The sequence below is a fragment of the Anastrepha ludens genome, chromosome 2 (genome assembly GCF_028408465.1).
Source record: "Anastrepha ludens isolate Willacy chromosome 2, idAnaLude1.1, whole genome shotgun sequence".
NCBI classification, from domain to species: Eukaryota; Metazoa; Arthropoda; class Insecta; order Diptera; family Tephritidae; genus Anastrepha; species Anastrepha ludens.
The window spans coordinates 94995957-95021137 of record NC_071498.1 but is presented as its reverse complement, the minus strand read 5'-3'; the positions used below and the strand labels follow the sequence as shown (position 1 = coordinate 95021137).

At 36.0% G+C, this 25181-nt stretch overlaps 3 protein-coding genes across 5 annotated transcripts; 1 reads left to right on the top strand and 2 right to left on the bottom strand.

Annotated features, from left to right (window-relative positions):
* Positions 1–2891: 2891 nt before the first annotated feature.
* On the top strand, positions 2892–13098 carry LOC128854809 (serine-rich adhesin for platelets). 3 transcript variants are annotated; one of them, XM_054089218.1, is made up of 9 exons: positions 2892–3436; positions 3899–4036; positions 4123–4256; positions 5062–5147; positions 5610–5919; positions 5994–6131; positions 6206–6876; positions 6950–7280; positions 8703–13098. In XM_054089218.1, exons 1-9 carry the CDS (start codon positions 3297–3299, stop codon positions 9848–9850), a joined length of 3096 nt encoding a protein of 1031 aa, XP_053945193.1. In that variant the 5' UTR covers positions 2892–3296; the 3' UTR covers positions 9851–13098. The 3 variants fall into 3 exon arrangements, with proteins under 3 accessions (XP_053945193.1, XP_053945192.1, XP_053945191.1); XM_054089217.1 differs by having other exon boundaries at positions 5062–5177; positions 5997–6131; XM_054089216.1 differs by having other exon boundaries at positions 5062–5177.
* A 2646-nt stretch (positions 13099–15744) lies between these two features.
* On the bottom strand, positions 15745–17261 carry LOC128871161 (tigger transposable element-derived protein 1-like). The gene is made up of 2 exons (XM_054113311.1): positions 16931–17261; positions 15745–16592 (listed from the first exon to the last, which is right to left on the bottom strand). Exons 1-2 carry the CDS (start codon positions 17259–17261, stop codon positions 15745–15747), a joined length of 1179 nt encoding a protein of 392 aa, XP_053969286.1.
* A 3379-nt stretch (positions 17262–20640) lies between these two features.
* On the bottom strand, positions 20641–24373 carry LOC128854808 (SH3KBP1-binding protein 1). The gene is made up of 5 exons (XM_054089215.1): positions 24009–24373; positions 22522–23822; positions 22310–22429; positions 22102–22241; positions 20641–22046 (listed from the first exon to the last, which is right to left on the bottom strand). The coding sequence occupies exons 1-5, from the start codon at positions 24062–24064 to the stop codon at positions 21213–21215; spliced, it is 2451 nt and encodes an 816-aa protein (XP_053945190.1). The 5' UTR covers positions 24065–24373; the 3' UTR covers positions 20641–21212.
* Between the last annotated feature and the right edge of the window lie 808 nt (positions 24374–25181).

The window sequence follows — 25181 nt, the reverse complement described above, 5'->3', positions numbered from 1 at the left end:
TACTGCTAAAATCAGAAATCAAAATACGTCTGGTACATATGTATGTACGGTAATTTCTCGAAGGGCCATAAAATTGTGTGAGCGCATAGAAAAACATTTTCTAATTTTAGCCAATTTCAAAAGTAAAACTATGTATCGCATTTATTACAAAAAGAGCGTAACACGCCATTGCTTGATTTTTGTGTATATATGTATAAGGCATATCATCGAACATTTGGTCGAACTATATCGCGCCAGCCAACAGTACGTGGACCACTGAGCACACTTCTGAGGTAACAAGGCAGGTCTAGGCTAGAAGGAATGAACGCAGAACTTTCATTGATTCATAACCGGGCACTGCCTAATCGGAATTCATCGGAAATGTATGAGGTTTCCCTCACTTCTTCTGCTGCAGCACGCAGCTGCATGAACGAGAAGGAAATGGAGAGTGTTGAACACTTCCTCTGCCACTCTCTCACTCTTGCCAGAACCGGATATCACTCTTCTAAACGCTTACTTGTTTGGATTTCTGGCAGACTTAGAATCCGCAGCCCTCCACAGTATTTTATCGTTTATATGAGGGACGAAGTGGTTTCACCGCATTGCGAATTAGAGAGGGAACTTAAGCACAAACTATTGGCATTATAATGGGCCTTCAGGCCTAAGTGGGCATCCCTATACCTTATGGAGAGTGACAACCATCGTAACCTAACCTGAAATCAAACTCGAGGCGTGTAGCAAGATTTTACTTACATATATATGCTTTGAAAAAGTATCACGCCCATTTTTTTATATATATAAATACAATATATATATATATATAGATTATGACGTTAAGTAATCAGATTAGACACTAATTTGAAGGATTCCTCGTATATAGCGATGGGAATATTACATGAAAATTATAATACCTTTATAATTACCTTATGTTGCCGTGCTATTCAAATTACTGATACATAGTTTATTGCCGCCTCCGAATGGCAGATGGTTCTTATGAGAAATTTTCATATGGCAGAAGGGCATTCGGAGGCTTGGCATTGCCTGCGGTGAAACAACAGCTAATAGAGAAAACTTCTATTATTTGGCAAACCCTCTTGGATACGGCGGCTGCGTTAAACTTCTTCTTTTATTTGGTATATAAACACTATTATGGCCGCGTAAACAAAGTTCTACTTAGAATTGAACTTTTTTATTCATCTACAAATATAAATGATCTGAGTTATAATACATATATATTTACCCATTTTAATAACATATAATTAATACATACATACATAATACGTTTTGTTTATTGATAAGTGATTTCTTGTTTCTCACGCCATTACGCGCACAAGATTTTCAATTTTTAGGTTATGCCTGTTCTTTGGTTAATAAGCGATATACATATGATCTTCTTATACACCTGCATACATGCAATATGTATATTTTGTGAGTGCATTCAATCGCGTTCAAAAGAGAGATAAGACTCCATTTCATTAATGTCTCTTTTTAAATATATTATATATTGCTGAATAGGAGACTGAATTTCAAAGGTTGAACTCACAATTTTTTTGAAAGCTTAAAAAATAAAATAAATTTAAATTAATAACAATAATCAATGGTATGTGTCTTGTAATCCTTTAAATTTTGAGTTTTATAGTTTTATGTCGCCTCCGAACCGCTCATATAATTTGTATGGCCCTTTTCATGACACAAATCCACTCCACAAAAATGGCTACTACAGCGATTTTTTTTCAAACTTTTTATATCCATATTTGAGACAGAACGATCGGATGCAGCTACTGTGGCAATCACTCCGTTGATGTGCCCTAAGACATTGTTCTGAATTTATATGTATGTAAAATATTTCATCCCATTCCCTGACGAACGCCTATTATACCATCATTATTGTGTTTCTCGTCGTTTCCTTCGAGTGATTTCTTTAAATGTAATGATTGGGCAAGCAGAGATTTTTGAAACACCGAGGTTTATTGTTTTCGCCAAAGCTCAAAATATGCTATTTTAGGACTGAAAATTACGGTGAACGTCATCGTGGCAGGATAATAAACTTTTTATACCCTGAATTAAGCGACATGAACTTGACTTATATGCGATATCAACAGGACGGTATTACTCGCCACACAGCGCATGAAACAAGGGCCTTATTTCGAACAAAGTTTCCTGAATGCATTATCCCACGAAACCCCGTTGTCTACTGGCCGCCAACCAAAAGTATGGCCTATGCCAATAACAAAATCATATGCGTTGTATATGCTATACAGCCCCAACTGTCTTGGTAAAAAATGTATGTTAAATTGTTAAGAAAATAAAGCGAAAAAATATAATTGTTCGGTGATAGACATTTACTTCAAATTTGATTAGTCAACTGTGACCTTATAGTCTAAATGGCGTTAATCGTGATTTCTGATTAAATTTGTACTGTGGCAGACGATTGTTACGCGGATTAGTTACCAAATCAGCTTGGTTATTGGATAGTTTTGTCAGTAAAAGATGGACCGCGGGCAACAAATACGGGTATTAGCTGCCCTGATACTAAGAAATGATTATTTATTAAAAAAAAAAACCCGAAGTTGTTTGATTTGACATAACTGGTAAATTCGGCGACGTTTCGTTGTAATTCGCAAAATAATCGAGGTTACTGTACTTAGAACAGCCTGGACGCCTAAGTAAAGTAAACATTTTTTTTTTCTCTTTTTGACAACTAATACGTATTTTCAGTTGTCTTCAAAGAATTGTCTTATGTAAACCTAAGATTACAGCAAAAAGATGTTATCAAGAAAACAACTGGCATTAGAACTAATCTCTCTAAAATTCCTCAATCTCGTTTTATGTAATGGGGCAGCACCAGTGAAAGCTGACGATGCCTGCGATTTGACAAGCAGAGGCGTCGACGCGAGCTCATTGCAGTCAGCGTATGTTGATCGTTGGGTGTGTGCGTGTTCGAAATGCAAAACGAAGCGAAAGGGAATTGTTTTTTTAGTTTTTCGCGTATTTTTGACAATTTAGCAAATTAAAAAATGTGTTTCCATAGAGAAAATGATAAAAAAAGATGCAGTGAAATAAGTAAACTGTTTTTGCTACAACTGCAGTAATAGCAAATAAGAAAAATAAGTTGGTGAGGTATATTGCTGCGTTTATAGCGCAGTGAAAGGTGCATCAAGCTTTTGACCCAGTGTACATAACTAAAAGTATTAGTACAAATTCCAATGTAGTAATCCAAAAGTAAGACAAAAAATCTATACAAAGTTAGCGTATAGCCGTGAAAAACGTAAAATTGTGCAAATTAGTGAACTGCAGCACAAATTACAGTAAGAGCAATGGAGTTGAGGGACGGTACAGGGGTTGTATACGCGGATACTGAGGCGTTTTACTACGCTTTGCTGCTAACTCTGAATGTAACTTTGACTGCGATGGTGCTGTTGGCAGCGTGTCTCTGGTGCAGGCGTCAAGCTACAAAGTAAGTCGAAAATTCATACCATTGATGAGTAAGTAACGATCTTAGTAGACTTGCTTCTTTTTCAAACAAGCCATTTGGCAGACCTATCGTCTGTTATATGAATACTACGAGTTTGTGCCTGTGTTTGTGTAAATTTGGGAGGAAGTGGGTGGCTATAGCAGTTTATAGTTCTTGAGCAAGGTAATTGACGTCGAACGAACGCTGCTGCGCCAACAAAATCAACAGCGAAGCTAGCAGATTGCATTCAATGCAACAACGATGTGCCGCCACAATGGCTACGTCAACAAATGAGCCTCATGAAAGCGAGGATATAGGGTCACGTATTTGATGCGATGTTTTTTTAAATCGTTTAAATCACTTATGCAAGTTTACTTTAATTTTGAAATGACAGTAAATGTAAACATAAGTTTTCACGTTTTATGATAGCCTTATGTCTGATGTTTTTCTTATTTTTATTTTAAGGGATGAGTTGGGGGGTTTGGAGGGTATGGTTAAAATGACTAATCCCGACGATGTAATCGTGGTTAAAGTGCCTGCAAATAGTGAATCGCATACGGATTTAAACGTTTCGGCAGTTTCGAACACCGATTCGGAAAAAAGGTAGAAATATTTGGATGAACATACATACACATGTATGTATATGTATAAAATATATGTGGTAATCATTCCTCTACAAAATTTTTCAGAGCAAGCACTGCAGCTCACAGAAGTCTGCCAGATATACCCGTTGGAGATGCCAATGGCGATAATGGATCTGAACTATATGAAACAGTGGCGGACAAACGTATTCTCGATGAAGGCAATAATGGCAATAAAAGTCGTAAGTTTTTGAACAATCCTCAAAAATTAATTAATTATCCACAGAATACTTTCCACGCGCATACTTATAGTGCTTGGCATTTATTTTTCAATACAACCGAAATAAAATATTTTTATTGCATTTTTCAAGAGGAAAAAATATTCCAAGGCCTCCTTGTTGTTGTTGTAGCAGCATAAACATTCCCCGTGCATATACGAGGAATACTGCTGAAGAGACAGTCCTTGGCCGGATATAAATCCGGGTCGTTCCGGTTACGTAGAACCGACTGTCGTGAGAACGATTCCAAGGCCTCCTCAAACAGGGTGGCGTACGATGGAGGAAGGAATGACAATTATATCTTTTGGTGAAACTGAAAAATTGCTAAAGTCCACTTGGGCGTACACTGATAAAGTGCGCCAATTGAGAATATATACCAAAGGAAAAGTTAGAATTATAAATAGCTTTTTCATGGCAGAAATACACTCGGAGGTTTGCCATTGCCTGCCGAGGGGCGACCGATATTAGAAAATTTGTTTTCTTAATTTGGGTGTTTCACGGAGATTTGAACCTACGTCTTCCGAATGGTAGTCACGCACCAACCGATTCGGCTACGGCAGGATTATGTCCTGTAAAACCCCCAGCAACTTTATACACATTCTTTGCTCCTGCAATTTCTGAAATAAATCCATTTTCCGTCTTTCCTACAGCCCTAAAAATTCACTTATGTGCTCACTGTTCCGCTGATATATAATATTATTATTATTACTTACAACCCTGTGAATGTTATATTATATAAACTTTTATGACTATATATTTCCAATTTCAGCCACTCCAAGCCTAAAAAAACAAACTAGTGTCTCTCAGCATAGTTCCATCAGTCAAGCAGATGATGTTAGTTCGCCTTATTCTAGAGTACGTAATCCACCTCATGATTACGCCAAAGTAAGCATTTACATAATTCCAGTAGTCACTTTTTTAATTGTTACGTCAAGACAAATTCATTCAAAATGATGGTACTCAAGCAACTGATTTTGCGATGTTGTAGCAGCAGCATAAAGATTCCCTGCAGGAGTGACAGTCCTTGGCCGGATATAAATCCGGGTCGTTTCGGTAACGTCGAACCGACTGTCGTGGAAAATAACTGATTTTGCGATCTTATGTCTTGATTGTCAATAGATATTTGCATTATTGTTATTTACATTACCATGGGAAATTTGACATTAAGAACAAAATACCTGTAAATGTTGATGTTGCTCAAGAGCTATCACTTTTAATTGAATCGCCTTGGGTTACGCTTTAAGCTTAAAAAAATTGAACTTGCTAATGTATTATTAACTTTGGCTATTTCCCTAACATAATTTGCTCTTAAAACAGGTACGTAACACGGAACATCCCTACGCTCAAGTAAATCCACCGTCGACCTCAGCTGCGGCTGCCGCAGCAGCCGTGGTAGCCGCCGGCAATAGCAGTAATGCCATTTACAACAGCCAACCGCCAGTGCTTAATGGCACACTTTCGCGCAACTCAAACCATAGCAACACATCGCAAATCGATTTAGTATCTCAAGCAGAAATTCCAGCTGCTTCTGCCATCGCAGGTATGATCTCAGCGAGTCAAGATCTTCCCTATATGACGCCGCCCATAACAAATCAACACTTCAGTGGTGATTCACAGGACTCTTCAAGTATAATACCACAGTTAACTCATAAATACTTATAACATAAATGTTTTTTTTTTTCTTTTTTACTTTTCTTTCAGAAGGTTATACCAGCATCAGTGTGCGGGAGCCACTTGCAAATATACTAGCACAACAGCCGCCGAAGCAAACACAACGCATAGCTACACTGACTCGCGATGCAAATGATTCGCATTATGCCACCGTGTCAGATGATTCTGGTTAGATAAAATGATTATAGTGTGATTAATAAGGGACTATATATATATATGTATCTTTGCTCTCCCCTTGACAGATGAAACATATGCGGCAATCGAAGATCCAAACAATCGCAGCAATCCAAATGTTCTCACTGACATTTACACAAGCGGCTCAGAGACTTATGCACAAATTCAGCCTATGCAAATAAATTCCATGGTGGTGTCGGTAGAAATTAATAATACAAATAATATCAACTCCCATATTAACCCCAATGCAACTCTTACAAACAATGTGCAGTCTACAGAACACAATATACCGAGTGCAACGTCTATGTCGCATCACCATCAACACACTGCACACGGTAGCCACACACAAACGAGGCCTATTTCTGAACATACCACTCCTATACCACCACCTGTCGACAGTCTACGCACACAAAAGCACTCACGACAGCCTTCGTCATCTTCGAACAACAGTTCTTCGATTTGCAATTTAGGTTCCCCGAAGCCAGAAAAGCGACAAGCCAACTCACCGCTACCACCAACGCCCAAATCGAACATTACCTCTGGCCGTAGTTCAGTTATATCTGTGATCGAATGTGGTGGAGGCGCTGGTGAATTAAATTTAAGTGGTATCCTAACAGCAGTTTCGAACACGGTAATTTCTGCTACAGCCGCAGCTACTAATACGACTGACATATCTCCACAGAAAAATAAAAGTAAAAGCCTTAGTCCATCCAAAGATATCGAAGGCATGTATGCAAAGGTAAGTATGGAACTTAGACAAGTAAATTTTTTTTGCTATCAAAATTGTCAAATTCAACTATTACTATTTTCAGGTAATGAAAAAGAACAAATTATCCCGCCACTCACCTTCTTCACAAAACAACTCTCCCGTAATGGCGCGTAAATATGCTGATCACAACGCCGTGTTAGGCGTTAGCCCATTGGACATGGCTGCTGCTGAACTAATGGAAACAAATCGTACTAGTGTATTTACCATTCCAAATATGTCTACCGACAAAGGTCGCCTTCGAAGCAATAGTTATGGTTCCAAGGATCATGGCTATGAAACAATACCTGCCGAAGCAATGCGGCCATCAGCACTTGAAAATCGCAAATCGGACTGCTACAGTAGTTTATTGCGGAAAGAGCGACCGAAAGAGATCCGTAAGTAGCATGCGTTTATACATACATATAGACATTTCTACGCTCTATCTATTATACTATTCACACTGTTTTGGCAATATTATATTATCTCAAATCTTCTGTGTATTTTTCTTTATTTATTTATTTCCTTCTCTCTCCTACTCCTTCCAACTTAATGTGTACCTTGCGAAAAACCATAAACTATGCAAATTCTACAAAAATCTAAATCAAAATTCTAAATGTGTAAAATTTGTAACAAAACGTTTTTAGTTGTGCGTAAATGAGATCTTTCTGCAGTTTTGCTTTTAAATCAACGAAAATTTCAGCATTTTTTATTTGGAAGCAGCGGTTAGTATATAAAGGCTTTTTTTTACTAATCCTACGTGTTTTGCACTATTTTAGCATACAACTTTTTGTTAACACAAAATTTGCATGTTAATTTTTTGCTAATTACATTTTATATGTTTGTTATATGAATGGTAAACAGTTTTTAGTTATGATACCAACGAATAATAAAAATATTTGTGAAATGCGAGCCGGAGTAAATCCGACATGTAGACAAGTCCACATCGCGAGTCCTTAAACGGCTACACAAATTGAAATACAACAATGCCTTACTTGTTTCCCCCAGCGATGAAATGCAGGTAATCATCGGTAACAGCCAATATAATTGATGTGGTGACTTCTCAATGTTGTGTTTAATCAGTCACGAGTCTCTCAAATGATGCCTAACATGTGAAAAATAAGTAAACTGACTCAACTAAAGGGGTTCATATCCAATGCCACTCCAGCAGCAATTTCACTTCTCTCCTCATTAGTTAAGGCATTTGAGAATTTGCTTTTCTTTGCACACAATATAGACTCAGCATCAAATCTGTAAAGCGAACATCATAAGCATTGAAATAAATGGTGGCTAAACCAAGATCGGCTTTATCAAGCATTAATTATTTATTAAGTTTAATTAATCTATTAACGTAACATTTTTCTTTGTGTTCCGGTGGAGATTTTGTTATTGTTGTGACAGTCCCACTGAAATGATGTTATTAAAATTAAAAAAAAAAAATCAAATCATAAAACCTACATTATTAAAAAAATATAAAATATCCCTAGAAATATTGAATATTTTGAATATGCTTAAAACTAACTGTATCTGTGAGAATATTTTTTTAACTGGAAGGTGAGAACTTTTTCATTTATTTTATGTAACAAAACTTTTTTACTGATACTTGATTGATGGAGCTGTATTTTTCAACAACTTAATAAATTGAGTTTTTCTTAGGAACAAATATCCCCGTTTGCATGCTTTTTCGCACTAAAACTTGCTCTTATATATTTCTTTATAATCTCTAACCTTCCGCACCTCTCCACTACCTTCTTTAAATGCTTCAAATAATGAATTATAAAGAAAATAAAGTATTTAATAACTATCGTTAACTATTTTAGTACAAATACCTATACCACCAGCAGCAAATGCAAAACCACCGATAGACTCAGATCTAAATAGTGATAAGCACTATGAGACTATTGCCGTACCGCTTGACACTACAAACAACAGCGATCCGGGCTATGAAACCCTCCAAAAGCCAAACAAACTAAATCAATCCGATCCAGAAAACGAGAAGAAATCATCTGACTACGATCCCAACTATGAAGTACTCGAAGGTCCTAAATCCACAGGCCTTTCCGACGATGGCTATGCGAAAATCAATGAAAATAAAAAATTGGCCGTTGACGAGGACTCTACGGATGGATACAGCAAAGTCAAAGGCGAGGAAGGTGAAGAAGGTTCGACTGGTGGTTATAGTACTATCGCCACAGATGCCAATCACAATTATGCCAGCATCGCTGAAACAAAACAAGAAATGAGTGGCGCTACACCCGATACCGAAGAGTCCGATCACTATGCACGTATCGCCGAAGCACCTCGAATACCGTTATCAGCCTCCGAGCTGCCAATCAGCACCTTGCATACGCCAACGGGCAAACTGCCACAGAGTGTAAGCATTGCTTCTGGCGGCACACAAGACACCCTAGCAATTACTTCGCCTTCGTCAATTAACTCGTCATCGTTGTTGACCAACAGTTCAACACTGTCAATCACCAATGCGCTGACCGGCAGCAGCAGCACCACCAGCACGATGAGTTCACGGCAAACGCCTTCGACATCGTCGCAATATGAATCGCTAACTGGCAGTGAAACCGATCCCAACTACGAATCTGTTTGCTATACAAATACGGAACGTGAAAATCCTTACGAGAGGCTACAGACCGAATACTCTGAAACGCAGCTAAGCAGTAGTAGTCCAATAACGCCAGATGGACTACGTCAGCAACAACTACATCAACAGAAACATAATAATGCGCATACGCACAATGCAATAATAGAAACAACTGGTGGTAGCACAAGTGCTTCATCATCAGTAACGACAGCGACGAACTCTGATTCAACAGCAGCTACAACGGTGCTGTTAAAAACCACAGCAAATGGATTAACGCCAAAAGTGGGACTAGGGGGGTCAGCAACTAAAGTGCAAAATACCAGTGAACTGAATACCACGGATGTGGTAGTCGATGATTACTTTCAAGTTTAGTTAATTAATTAGTATGTAATTGGGCTAAGAGCGCATTTTTGTGGCAATTATTGAATATATATTTATTATTATCGTAAGTAAAAGCACATACATATATATATGTATGTATGCATTTTTTATATACCTACATTCATGAATATAGGCAGCAAAGCTGATGTTAAAATTTATGTGAAGAGAAGTGTGAAAAGAATGCATTGGATTTGGCGCAGCTCCGCAAACAAAATCGTAATTCTCTTACGTTCATTTGATTGGAATTACTAGTGGTGTGTACATATCATTGAGCGTAACGCCAGTGGAACATGTGTACATATTTTTTGCATGTAAAATTTAGAAAGACCGCATTTGAAAGTTTCCGCTAAAAATATATTGGTCTTTAGAGAGAAATTGGATATCTGGAAGTGATAAAATTTCTGAAAATGTTTGCGCAAGGTTTTCATGGCTAGGCGATGAGCAAATTGCTTGCTTTAATTTATTTTTTAAGCACAGAATTGAAATTCCTCTACAAAAATTTGATGTTTATTTCTTTAAATGTAGTTCTTCTTTCATGGTTCTGCTTGAAATTTTACAAGTTTGAATTGTTTTTCTCATTCAATGGATAAGGAAATTCTGTGCAAGCTTTTATTTGTTGCGTTTTGTAAAACAAAAACTCATATGAAATGGAAAAGACTTATTGATTTACAGCTATTAAACTTAGTTTAGTTTTGTTAAAGTTTAAAGTCAAACCAAAATTCCAATCTAGGCAATCGAAGTTAAATGTAAAGCTGATTTATGTATAATATATGTGTAAAAAAAATATTAACAAGGTTAATTTGAGAAATCCAATAATTGTTCCCAGGTAAATCAGATAAATAGTAATCAATGTGAGAAATATTAATTTTATGTCAGCTAACATTCGTTTCGGGAAAAAACTAAAATTAGATAGCCAAGATATCAGATGTTTAAATTTTTTTAAGCCCATAATTCAAAGGAAATCTATTGTAACTTAATTCTGGATATCTTTAGCAACCTGAATTCAATAGCTTTTACTAACACAACTTTACACTCACTTTGAGGTTACGTAATATACATACATAAGAGGTCAGTACGCTTTGCATTGCGCAAACAGTTGATGAATCGTGAGGCCACGGGGCTTATTCCTGTATTCGGGAATAAACAGGGGAAACTATCGTTTCTATGTACTATAGTAAAAAAAACATGTTATATATTTCAGAGTGCGGCAATTTTTCTATCGCACATTACGAAGCCTCTTATAATATATGGATTTTGTACAATAGTGCCTTTAAATATATTGCATACTCCTTTTAAGCCTCTTCGCCATTTAGATAAATATGTGTATGTATCCAAACGTAACAGTTATTTTTAGAAGATGGTTTGGTGTCCCACTATCGGAACAACTCGGCCAACAGTTTCTCCAAAATTTGTTTGGGGACTGGTTTATATTGTTACAACAACAACAATGTCTGTTTGCTCGATGCTCGCTTTAGTACCAACAACATAAAAATACTGTTATGAAATTTTCATTAGTGAACGAAGGATATTCATTTCCGATAATAGGTGATTATTAGAAATACATACCTGCTTTTTAAAAACTCTTGTTTGTTTGGCCGTCAAGTTTCAACTTCTGTTTATTATTGTTGTATCTATTTATAGAGTGAAGAAGGAAAATATTATTTTATTCGTTCATACCCTCGCGCTATCAAATGCTTGCATGTTTTTTCGACAATTTAAGAAATTTATATTTTCATATTCCATTTCGAAGCTTTTTTAAATTTAAAAATCTACATTTTTTTATAAAAAGGCTGTCAAACTACACTGATATAATTGATACAACAATCAGAGTTGCTATTTCGTCCCCTTAGTATAACAATAGCCTATGTGCTCATAGGCTATTATTTTTTTTATTGAATTTTTGGATTCTCCATCGTCGATTTTATATGTGGTAAAAATTTTGTCAAATTCTAGTTCCACAAAGTGGGTCAAAACGTCAGTCAAAAAATAATAAGTATTTACAGACATAACGAGATTTGAGTGAGAGCTACTTTCGACAAAAAGTTTGAAATTCATTTTCTCAAAACATCAAAAAATTTATAGGCTATTTTAATACTAAGGGGACGATTTAACGCTATCGCGACTAGTAACCGTTGTTCGTAATGCCGCGCACAAGTCATAAACGTTTGGCTGAAATTCATACTAAATATTTTTCAAAATATACATATATATATGAGCTAATAGGGAATATTATATATATATATATATATACTCTGTAGTCAGCATTAAAAATTACTCTTTTTTTTTACTAAAAAGTGTATGACATAACTTTTCACAAGCATTCATGGTTTAAAAATACTTATCTCAAGACTAAAACAAAAACAACAGTCAGTAACCGCTATAATGTTCAATAGTCACTTATTTTGCCTAGTAGTCTTTGGTATTGAATTGACTTTACCGTTTTAGCATTGAAACCTCATTCTTGTTAAAAAAAAACCCTAAATTATTTGAGCATCCATGCATGTATACAAAGAAAAACTGTTACAACAAATACTATTCCATAGATAAGCCAAAAAAGATGCACACAAAAACTAAGTACTTTCAAGGGAAATACCGTTTAGCTATACATAGAAGCTGTTTCTAGTAGTAAGGCCTTGCAATTCTAAATTTCGAACGGTGATTCCGTTCAATATATTAAATGTATGTATGTATGTATATGTATATATATCAATGTATACACCCACACCTATAAATTTACATTCTACAAGAAAGAAAATACAATTATAAATTAAGTATTTTTTCGGTTCCACAAAGTATTATACAAAAAGCTAAACAATGCAAACAACAACAATGTAAAGTAGTTTGAGCAAAAAAATGACCACGCCAATCGCCTAGCGACTTTCAAAGTGCATAAAAAAGAAAAAACCGAAAACATTAATTTAATAGCCTTGCGCTTATCAATATTGTTGATAATCAAGGTAAAACAAAAACACAAAAAAGGAGAAAGTGAATGTTCTATATTAATGCAATTATGCAATATTTATTTAATTTTGTTGTACATGAAATAATTTAATATACATACATATATAGCACAATTTATTATTTTAGTTTGACTTTATTAAAAAAATAAAATTTGTTAGTTTTTTTTTGTATTTATATGTCACATTGTTTTCATCTTTTGTGCTTTTGTGCAAATTAATGTATGTACAATGTTTTAGTTTAAAGTTAAATTAGTTAATAAAACAGCAAACTGTAATGTATTTATATGTATGTACTTGAAAATTAAAAATTAAATATTTGGTTCTTCCGTTTTTCATGCAGATTATTACCGTGTAAATTATTTCACATATATTTATTTGTGTGTCCGGCATTAAGCCTAACGGAAAATAAATTATTTATAACCACGTTTCATATTGAAAATTACTGGCATGTAACAGTACATAATATTAGTAGCAACCATTCAAATTTAGGTTTTTGCTTTTGTTGCAACGGTAACAGAATAGTTGATGCATGACTACCATTCGGTAACGCCCGGGGTTCAGAAGTGGCATAAAATTGTAGGTCCCTCCATTTGTGAAACAATATCACGGCGCATATCACATACGTTCCTTAAACAGCTAAAAATGCATCGCAGTTGATCTCTTGATGTCTGTACGTTTTCAATCTAGCTTAGAATACCCTAGGTATTTTTTCATTATGAATTGATTGATTTAATATTTCGAGAAAGCAATCAGTCTAGTGCCGTCTATAAAATGAATGTTAAGACGACTTAAATTGTTTTATCAAAAGTACACAAATTTTTTGAGTAGGGGGAAACGTGCCGTGAGAAGCTCGGCATGATGAACAATCCGGTTCCTTGAAAACAACTTACACTTCAAATGTGCTGATATCAACGTTTTCGACAGAAACGCGTGAGATAATAGTAGCAACCAAGCAAGAATGATAGAAAGAAGATTGCGCCCATCAGAGCGTACGTGACGTCACGTTTGCAGAGTTGTGCAGTATTGCCAACCATTTGCTCTTCGCAATAAATTTAGTGCTTTTTTATACCGAAAATGCGACAATTTTTAAGTTTGGTGTTTGTTTCTTTTTGTTTTTAATTTAAGGCTACCGAGACTTAAGTTGAAAAAAAACTGTATTATTATACAAAAGAAGTTTAAAAAAGGCCACTCTGAGAAGATTTTAGTGCTAATGAAAAGTTTTTTACTCTTATAAAATTTGATAATTTGAAAGTGCAAATTTAATTTTTGGCTCCATTTAAGGCTATGCAAAAATATTAAATGCCCCTCTCTCAACTCTTCTTAAGATTGAAAACCTTTTTACACATTTTAAAAAGCCTTTGAATTTATTGAATGCGAATTGAAACCATAGAGGTGTAATCGTTTCTTCCGGTCATCAATCCTTAGTGAGACATAGAGCATCAAGAGGTGTATTCATAGTAAAAATAACCAACAAAATACCAGAAAATACTAAAGAAACCATACTGACATTTTTACAAAAAGAGTACCTTATCTAGTTACATAACTTCAAATATAGCAAAAAAGTCGTTTCCTTAACAAAAGAATTTCGCTTAACAAAAAAAACTCATAAATTAAATTGTACATAAGCATAACACATTTATTTAAAAAAAAAACGCACATTCTACAGACAATTTGTCACGCATACAAAGTTCTTACTTAACACAATAAAAATTTCGTGTTTTATTTTCTTTAAATGGGCATTTAGTGCGTTTTTATATCCAAAGCTAGGCAACTCTGCAGTAGCGAGAGAGAGATTTGACTGCCGAAAGCAGAAGAACACCAACAACACCGGCAATCGCGGGCAATGCCACCAGATGTTAAAAAAAAGTAAAGCTAAATAAAACTGAGTGAATTATTTAAATAATTATTAAAAAATGTATATTTTACAAAATTATAAACATGACATTTTAATTAGAACAGCTAGAAAAATGTCATGAAGAAAGAACTAAAACTCCGAGACAAAAAATAATAAAAATAACAAAAAAAAAATGCTAAATCAAGTTACGAAAATGGTAATCTGGCCATACTGGAGCTAAAATCACGTAACTAGTTGTCAAATTCGCTTAACGCAAAGTAACGGGACCACGATGGGCGCCATCTCATTATTCTTTGCATCATGGCAACCAAGGCGGATTTAATAAGGTGACAGCATTCACCCAGCTGAATTTTTCACCGTAGGTATGGCTTACGTCAAAATGATATGCTTTGTTTGTATGTATTGGTATGTTTACATTCGTATGTTTACATTTGCTTGCTGGTTTTGACATGATGCTTGCACCAAGCGCAACAACAAATACATGTAGGGTTTTACTTATATGTGTTTGCTGTCACCTGTAATAAATTCGCCTTGGTAGCAACGTAGTATTCCTCGTGCATTACACTTAAGTTGGTCTTAGTAGTGCAGTACCGTAACAATAGAAATCAGCTGTTCTGATCCAACAAATGGGCATCACTATAAACGGTTATAGATGCCGGACCATAACGCCATAACCATAACCGTAGCCGTATGTAACTACAGGTAACCCTCCTACAACGCGATTAATTGGTTCCTGAAAAACTCCGCGTTGTAGGAAAATCGCGTTGTAGGAAACTTTTTTTTCCTCCATTTTTCCTTTTCTTAAACAATATCACGCAAGTAACATTTTAAAGTTTTCTCAGCCGAATTAATTATATTAGACCTTTCATCGAATAAAAAAAATTTATTTTTTCAAAGATATTTTTCTATTTGTCTATTTCAATATAATAACATAAATTAATTCATTTAATTAACCAGCAAAAAGCAATTCATTTATTTAAATAACATAAAACTAAGGAAAATAAAATCTGGGAAAAATAGACACGGATTTTCAAATCTACATATTTCAGAGGATTTTAAATCTCAACTTTCTACAAATCCGCTTCCTCGTCCTCGCTTATTATAATTTGCTTCAAACGTTTTGCTCTTGGTCGTCCTATTTCAAAATCCGAGCTTGACCCACTATCACATTGATCCGGTTCAGCTATTATTGCTGGTCTTAAAAAATCTTTTATTGATGTCTGCTTTGTCCTACTTCGTAAATCTTTATAGATTTCCTGGTAGGCAGATAAATCATGTTCAAGATTTCTTTTGAACATTTCTGCTCTACTATTTAGAGGATCGTTTTCCAAAACATACTCTTCCAACTCCTTCGCCAGATTTAAAAGTTTCTCCACACTTTTTAGCGAAAAGTTTTTGATTTCGGTGTCAGAGAGGTCGTCAGAGCTTTCTTCAATCGATAATGCTTCACTTGTCATTGCTGCTAAATCTACTTCATTTAATTCGTCGTCCACAACTAATTCTCGAATATCAGCCACATTTATTTCGTCAAATCCATCGCCTTTTATTACGTTTGCCAGTCTCACTACGTTTTCATATTCATCCTCAACGAGATTAACAACAGTTTCCTGTACTACAACCTCTAGCAAAAGTGCTTTCCAGCAAGCTCTCAGTGTTGATTGACGAATGTCTTTGAGTGATTTGCTGACGATTTCACAGCAATCTAAAATTGAGAACTGTTTCCAGACTTCTTTGACCGTTATATTCAATGATTCTATCTTCTCTAATATTAATTCAAATGATTTGCGTATGTAGCATGCTTTAAAGGTTGATATTATTCCTTGATCTAAAGGTTGTAATATTGATGTAGTATTGGGCGGTAAAAACTCAACTTGAATATTTGGATGACTTAAATCAGTTGCATGAGCTGGTGCATTATCTAAAAGTAGCAAAACTTTAAATGCCAAGTTCTTTTTTTTTTTGGATAGTTTTCTACGTCGAGAACAAAGCAATGATAGAACCACTCATTAAATAGTTTGGCAGTCATCCATGCTTTTTTGTTCGCTCTCCAATACACTGGAAGATTGTTTTTATTGTTTCCTTTCATGCAACGTGGATTTAATGACTTGTTAATAAACATTGGTTTTGTTATAAAATCACCAGATGCATTACTGCAAAGTAACAATGTTATTCGGTCCTTAGAAACCTTAAAGCCAGGAGCTCCTCTTTCGTTCCTCGAAATAAAAGTTCTTGATGGAATTTTTTTCCACCACAAACCTGTCTCATCAGCGTTAAATATTTGATCTGGCAAATAACCATGTTCTTCAATAATTTTTATGAACTGTTCAGGATATTTATTCGCCGCATCAGCATCTGCGGATGCTGTTTCACCCTGAATTTTCAAGTTATGTAGAGCGTGCCGTTTTTTGAACTTTTCAAACCAACCTTTGCTAGCCACGAATTGGTGGTTATCTTCGTCGGTTGTTGATTGTCCTGTTTCCTTTAAATAATTGAATATTTTTAATGCTTTCTGTTGAATTATATTCCCATCCAAAGGCAACCGCTTTTGCGTCATATCTTCTATCCATACCGTTAGCGATTGTTCCATTTTTTCTATTATCTTCGTCCTTGGCCGAGAAGTGATTTTTGCGAGGACCGATGATCCGAATGATACCGAATTTCTAATTTTATCTTCGTTTTTTTTTTATGGTTCTTATCGTGGACTCGTTTAATTTAAAATGTCTAGCAACATCAGCTATTCTCTCTTGATTTTGAATCCGATTCAAAATTTGAATTTTGGTTTCAATCGTGATAAACTTTCGTTTTACTGATGCGTTTTCCTTTGCTTTTGGCATTTTTATGGCCTAAATTACAAATTAATTAATTTAAGTTATAAAAAAAGTTTAACAGAAACTCACCGATTATAAAATCTATTTATCTGTTTCAACTCCTCTTCACGACTTACTGTGAATGACTAAACCAAATCAAATTTCCAAAAACATTCTCAAGAGCACTGTTGCCAATTTAGCTCTTTCAGAGCTAGATCTAGCTCTTTTTTTTGCTCGTTAGCTCTCAAATATTTTGTTTAGCTCTTAGCTCTTTGTTTAGCTCTTTTTTTTTAATTTTCTAGCTCTTTTTAGCTCTTTTTTTAGGTGTTTTAGCTCTCGTTACTCAGAGGGAGTTGGCAACAGTGCTCAAGAGTTAATTTTCGGGGAAACCCCTTGTTTTATCTAAAAACGTGTGTGTAAATGTTTGAAAAAATTGCGGTTTGCAAAATTCCATAGTGCATACAAACATTCAAACACTTTTAGTATGTACATATGTATAATACAAACATATTATTATTTCTTTATGAGACTACAAATAATAGATATACACATATACACAAGTAATTTTTGATAATTGTGTGTTTATAGAATACAGTTTATAGAATATGTATTTAAAAAATGCTTAAAAATCGCGTTGTAGGAGTCGCGTTATAAGAAACATTCCGCAATTCGCAAACCGCGTTGTAGCGAAATCGCGCTATAGAAGTACCGCGTTATAGGAGGGTTACCTGTATTTAATTTTGGTTTTTCCTCGTAACCGTAAACAGATGTGAAATACTTTACATTTATTTTGATATTTGCAATACAAATTTGAATATAAGAAATGAACGACGATAAATTAATTAACTTAGTGGAAAATTATCATTGTTTTTATGAGAAAATGCAAATATCAGCTGTTTATGGTTACGGCATGACTAATCGACAAATGCTGTAATGTTGCGGTTACAGTTATGGCTATGGCTACGGCACCGCTAATTGCAGCTTTATTCCATTGCTACAGACAAATCAATTTTACCAAGCTTCAAGTGTCCTTCTGCGCATCCCGTAAATCAATCATGCTACCATATGAACATTTTTGTTTTTAATTCAAAAAGCCTTACAAGATTTTTGTGATATTAATTTGTTGCATAAATTTGTTTAATGTGAAATTTTTTACCATAAATGTGGATATTTTAAAAGTATTGAGTTAGGATTGAGTTACAGGAACTACTTTTTGTTAGAAGTACACTGCCATAAATTCAATTAAAGGCACCTGTTTTTTCCTTCAAAACTTTTGAATTAAAAACTATAAAACATTATTTTTTTCATATTATGTGGCAATATTTATTAGGAGTGAAACAAATAAAAACAATGAACTTAAATGGGAATTCGAAAAAAAAAACTTAAATTAATAAACTCCGAGGGGCAGCCCAGATTTATTTATCCCTTCAAAAATCTAGTTTGAACTCAGAACAACAATACTCTGAAAGGAGTATTCGAAACCATTCTTCCATAACGACATTACGCAGCTCTTTTAGCGACTGCAACGTATGTCTTCCGGCGTATACTCGAAAACAAAGGTTGCTCCACATTACCTGCTGGAATATGGAGTTTGCGATTGACATGTTTTAAATAAACTTAAACGCCAGTTGGAAACTCCAAGTAAAGCCAAAGGCTTCTCCACCTGATCTTCCAGCGCAGAGGAGGCCTTCCTCTCCCTCTGCTTCCACCGGCTAGTACCGCATCAAATACTTTTGTAGCCGCTGATTCTTTATTTGCTGCGCTATGTCTATGTCGTCGTAACGCTTATACAGCTCATTGTTAATCACGACCTGAACCTCCTTCAAAGTTTCGCTTGGTAGAAAAACACTCAGGACCCATCATTAAAATAATCAACGTCTGAAAATATAAGATTTCTCCAATCATCGAACCACAACATACTCGTATGCTGGTTTTGACTTAATTTTCCCCGAACTAGTCGATTGCCACCGGCCAAAATTTGTTTCACACGACCTTTTCACACTGATAAGTTGCATTTTTTTCTAGATCAGAACGAAATTTAGCAGATGGTTATCGCAATTATAACAATATTGCGACCCCTTTACTTTTGTAATGGCCGACTGGGCCAATAACTTCATTTCGTGTAAACTTAATTTTTTGTTAGAAAACCATATTAAACTTCAAAACGGTATTTATTAAATAAAAACTTACTTTTCTCCTCCGTAATGAAACATTTTATATTGCGCTTGATTAGCTAGTGATGACCATCAGATTCCCAACATTTTACGGACAGAACGGTGATATTGGCATTGCTGCAGATATTATGTGACAGAACGTTGCTATCTCATAAAAAGTAACACTGCCACAATTATTACAGCTCGAACAAACCCATAACTTTTGGTTTTTCTTGTCTGACAGGTTTGTGTAACAGCTTTTCTTAATTTTTACGATATTATTTATTGCTGAGACTCAGCGATTCACTTTAATGGCAGTTTGTATTAAGGCCCATGCCGAGCGATAAATAAAATCAACACTTTAAAATTACTCGAAAATTTAATAGACTTACAAGCAAAGAAATTACTGCTTAAATAAGTTTCACGAAATTCTAATCATCAAACGAAAAATAATCAAAACACAAAACATCGAGCGGAAAACCTAGGCACAGTTATCATTGAAATAAATATTAAAAATATAAATGCCAGGCATTTAATTGGATTTCGCATTTAATTGAAGAAAAACAAGTAAAAAAATTGCGGGCTCTTATTTACTTGACATGAGGATCTGCATGTAAGCTGATTTGACACCTTAAGTAAACAACTTTAAGTTCTTACGTAACTTTAGTTTACGTCTAGAGTGATTACACCAAAAAACTTCTCAAGTTGAAACTTATCAACGATCGTCAACATCTGATAAAATTATGCATTTTACGAATTTTTATGAATTTCCATTGTTATTAACCACTTCAAAATACAGATACTATTTTTACACATGCGTTCCCACGACAGTCGGTTCTACGTTACCGGAACGACCCGGATTTATATCCGGCCAAGGACTGTCACTTCAGCAGCATTCCCCATATACATATGTATGGGGAATGTTTATGCTGCTACAACAACAGATACACAAGCTGTTTTATAAAGCGTTCCACTTATTCCAAACACACGTTTTCGATCTAAAATATTATGTTTTGAGCAGATTCATTTTCTCTTTTTTATATATTTAAGATAACGTGTATACGTATGTAAATAAATAACACATGGAAAAATTTAGAACTAATAGCAATAAACCTATTTTTATGTGTATATTTCGATATATTTCGGGCAAATCTGTGCGCAATAAATCTCAAACATGTATGTAGTGATTGTACAAGTAAATATTGTACGAATGATTTGTCGCGAAGCGCATTTAAAATCACTTAGAGAAAACTAAGGAAATATATGTATAAAAACCATGAGACATAAAAACTCGATAAATAACATCTCGACAACAAAAATGAAGAAGGGGTTGCCACTTTACCTCCATTCGCCCCAGACACGGGACAAGACACGGTATGTTTAGGGTCGTCGCACCGTAGTTGCCGCTGTATACGGTAATATGAAAATGTATATAATCAAGCAGAGGAATATTTGCAGCATTTCGGCAATGAACTCTAACTCTAAGCTAAATGTGAGAAACGATGAAACGCGCCCGACCAACGCCGCCTCTGCAGCAGCAACAGCTACCGCTGCCACTGCACACGCCGCTTCCGCATTTCATTCGTCGTTACTACCATTGCTTGGCGCTCCCTGCTGCGTTTGAGGATGTTGTTGTTGCTGCTGTTGTGTTTGTAATTGCTGTTGTTGCGGCTGCTGTTGCTGCAACAGTTGCACTGCTGCATTGACAACTGATTGCTGTACTTGAGCTTGGGGTTGCTGCTGTAGTGGAGCAACTTGTTGCTGATGCGTGTTGTGCAATTGATTCAACAAAGCTACGTTGCTCGATTTCATACGTGCTATTGTGGCATTTGCCACGCCTCCAACCACTGACAGACACGGTGACATACAAGGCGTTGAGCTGAGGCTATTGCTGATCTCACATTGGTCAAGTAGGCGGAGAAGCTCATGTGTGTCGGGTCCGCCAGATGTTTTCTGCTGAGGTTCACCTTTCGAAAATAACGCCAACGCCGTTGTAAGATCCCACATTTGAATGGCACCGTTACAGTGACCCGTCAGAATGAAGCGTGAGCCCATACGTGATGACACTTCACACTCGTCTACGCAGAATGAAGTAATAGTTGAGCCATCTACTGATTTTATAATACAGACGCGATCACCATTCGAAGCCAAGCGCACATAAAGCTGATCCGTTTCAGGCACTACTTTTTGCACAAAAATATCTTCGTTGTAATAGCCATAGGGTCCAAAATCGTTGCCGGCCGCATAGCTGTAATGTGAATCAGTGGCTTCGAGTGATACAATTTTAAAGGAGGCCTCAGGCGTGGAGCCCGGTTGTGTAGAGAGCATGCCACGAAAACGGGTCAGTGACCAGGTGCGTACGTGATGATATTCGTTGCATACGGAAACCAGATATGCTTCCAGCAGTATAACCTGAAAATAGTCAGGCTAACTGTAACAATGGCTCAATGGCAACTCAGACATTTACCTTGGTTACTGGACTTTGGTGTACATTAAATGTTTCAAATAAATGTGGTCCATGACCGGCGGTCTCCGGATGTTGTACAATAATTCGTACTGCTCCCGATTTCGTGCCATACGCTATCTCTATCCAATTTCCACTTATGCCTGAGTCATTACGTTATTAGTCAATTGTTTACATTAACTTTTTTAAAAAGTAAAAAGCAAACACTTACTTGAAGTTTTTGGAGTAAGATACACAGAAATAGCTGTAATGGGATCCAATATCGGGTCTTTATATAATTCAGTCACTAATAAGTCATTATCCTTCATGCGCAAAGGAAACTTTTGCATATCTAAATCGGTAGAAAATATTTATTTTAAGAAAATTCAAAATCTTTCATTTTAAATCACTAAACTATTATTTCTTACGTTTTACTCCACTCACCTATATAATAAATTGAGCCATTATTGCAACCCAACAGTAAAAATGATCCTGCTGAGTCAAAAGATAGAACCGGTACCAAATCTTGAATCTGCCAGTGCTGAGTCATGGCGTGCCACACACCTATTTTTCCAGACGAAGATAACGCCACTAATTGGCTGCCAATAAAAAACAAATATTCTACTCGTACATTCAGGTTGAATGTTCCAATATCGGTCTTATTCCCTCCCTCATGTATGCTCCATAAACGTATTTGGCTGCCGTATGAAATTGCTACCATTTTGCTAGGAGTTGGTTCGGCGGTAGAAGTGTTCACTTTTGAATTGATCGCCATTCGTTCAATAGTTGAATCTATATGGGGCGACGTAAACACTAGTTGCCAACCACTTGAGTCCTTCACGCGATAGCAAGTCACAAAATGGGCATAAGCCACCGCAATCCAATTCTGGTGCGCCTTAATTATCTGAACACGCATTGGATCGACCCAGTTGGAGTTCAATGTGGGACTAAATACCAATCCTACATCGTTTCGTATAAGCTTATTCAGATCGGCTGATGAATTACGCGAATGCCGCATGAAATCGAGTGAAGCGGTGCGTGAATGTGTCGACGAAGACCCGGCATTTGTCCAGTTACGTATTTCACCACCGACATTGTTGTTTGTGCGTCCGCACCTCAAATCCCATGAAGAGTTTCGCGAATGTGAGGATGAGTGTCTGCTGGATGCAGAAGCAGTTTCGGGCACGCGAACCATCGATCCAGGACGCGCATTTGCCGGTGATCCCGATACCAAACCTGATGAAGTCGAAGGCAAGCAAGGTTCCTGTGGGACTGTGGAACTGTATGCGTTGGTTGCACCTGCAGCATTTATACCACTACTATTGGATGTTCTATAAGAGGGCAAATCGGCGCCAGCAGATGGACGTTCTTCTGGCGCAGCAGTGCCTGACGACACAACTGTTGCATTAAGTGCATCATTGTGAGGCATCAACGGCGGTGGTAAATATCCATAAAAGAGCACATCACCACATGATGAATGGTTTAAGTCTTCGCACAATGCTAGACGCTTAATAAGCGGCGTGATACCATAATACTCAGATTCGTGCCGCAGTGCGCGTATTTCACAGTTTTTGATATCGATATCCTTGGTTCGTAAATAGTTGAGAATGATTGAGAACAAAGTGGGGTCTCGATCAATGAATATAGCGCCAGTTTCATCGCGTAAGCTGGAAATTCGCCCGCTCAACAGTGCCGTAAAAAATGTATCAGGTATCCACGTCAGCGTTTGGCGAGAAGTAGAAAATCTACAATGTATTTGTCAAACTATAATAAAATAAAACCAAAAACTGCCAAAATAAAGCACAATCGCCAACTGGTAAGCATACATATAGCGTTTATTGACAACTCAACAAATCAAGCCTATAAATGTGTTTATATGTATGTATCTTTGCCAGCTGAGCGACATTCGTTCCAACCAACAAGAGACTTACCGCTGTCCTCCAACATTTAGGTTTACTAGATCACCACTGTGCGCATAGTAGGTCATCGCGTTGCTGATAATGGTGCAAAAGATTCGACTGCCACTATACTCCTCAGCCTTTGTCGTGGTCGCTCTAGGAATTCCGACACAACAAAGAGCGCTTGCTTACTTTACGTCAGTGTAAATGCATTTCATTCGTATGTTAGGTGAACTTTGCGATATCTCCTCTGCAAATAACACTTCACTTTTGATATGGAAATTATTTTGTATACTATATTTAAAGTTAAAATCTATGATGTTTCACAAATGGAATGCAAATGGAAATGGAAAATCCGTGCAGTAGAAGTGACGTTGTTGCTTTTTATTTACGTATCAATGTTGCCACCAAAATATAAGGGAAATATTAATTCTATGGTAACAAATACGAAATTCGTCTTATTGGTACATTTAGAAAATACAGGGAATATTTAAAATACAAATTTATATACAGTTATGTTCATATTAATAGCAGTGCTTACGTGGCTACGAAATAACCGCAGCTTCATTCAAAATGAATGCACTTCAATTTTTAAATCTTTTCATTATTCAATTATGGGATAAAAGCAATCATTTTTTATTTACATTTTATTACATGAACCGGAAAAGGGATACAAAATAAGCACAAATCTCTATGCGAAAATATAAAAGGTCGTAAAAACCATTTCTTAATAATATAAAGAGTGCCAGTAGCAATGACATTCTTTATCAGTACGCAAACTTGATAAATAAAATATTTGATCAAAATGAGTTACGCAAAAAATTGGTACAAAAGTATATGTACATAGCCAAAAATGTTTCAAATTAGAGGAATCGAAACCCATCTGCCAAATAATGAAAATCTTTCTGTTAAAAAAGAAAATTTACCAAAGAGACATAAAACTATAACTATATAACTATTTGCGGACAACACGCAAACATTTGGAGGGAAAACTTAATTAAAACCCCCTTAGGGAATGCATTTGCTAACTTGGCCTAGAATTTTATAGTATTTATTTACACGATGTTGTTAAAAGACAGGCAAGTGGCAATAGGATGATGGATGTCCGATTAATGCACGTTTACATTATTGACGAGCATTCACTTGGCAGTGACAGGAAATTTTACTTGTGCATATGCTTCAAGCATCTCACAACTTTCGCCTTCT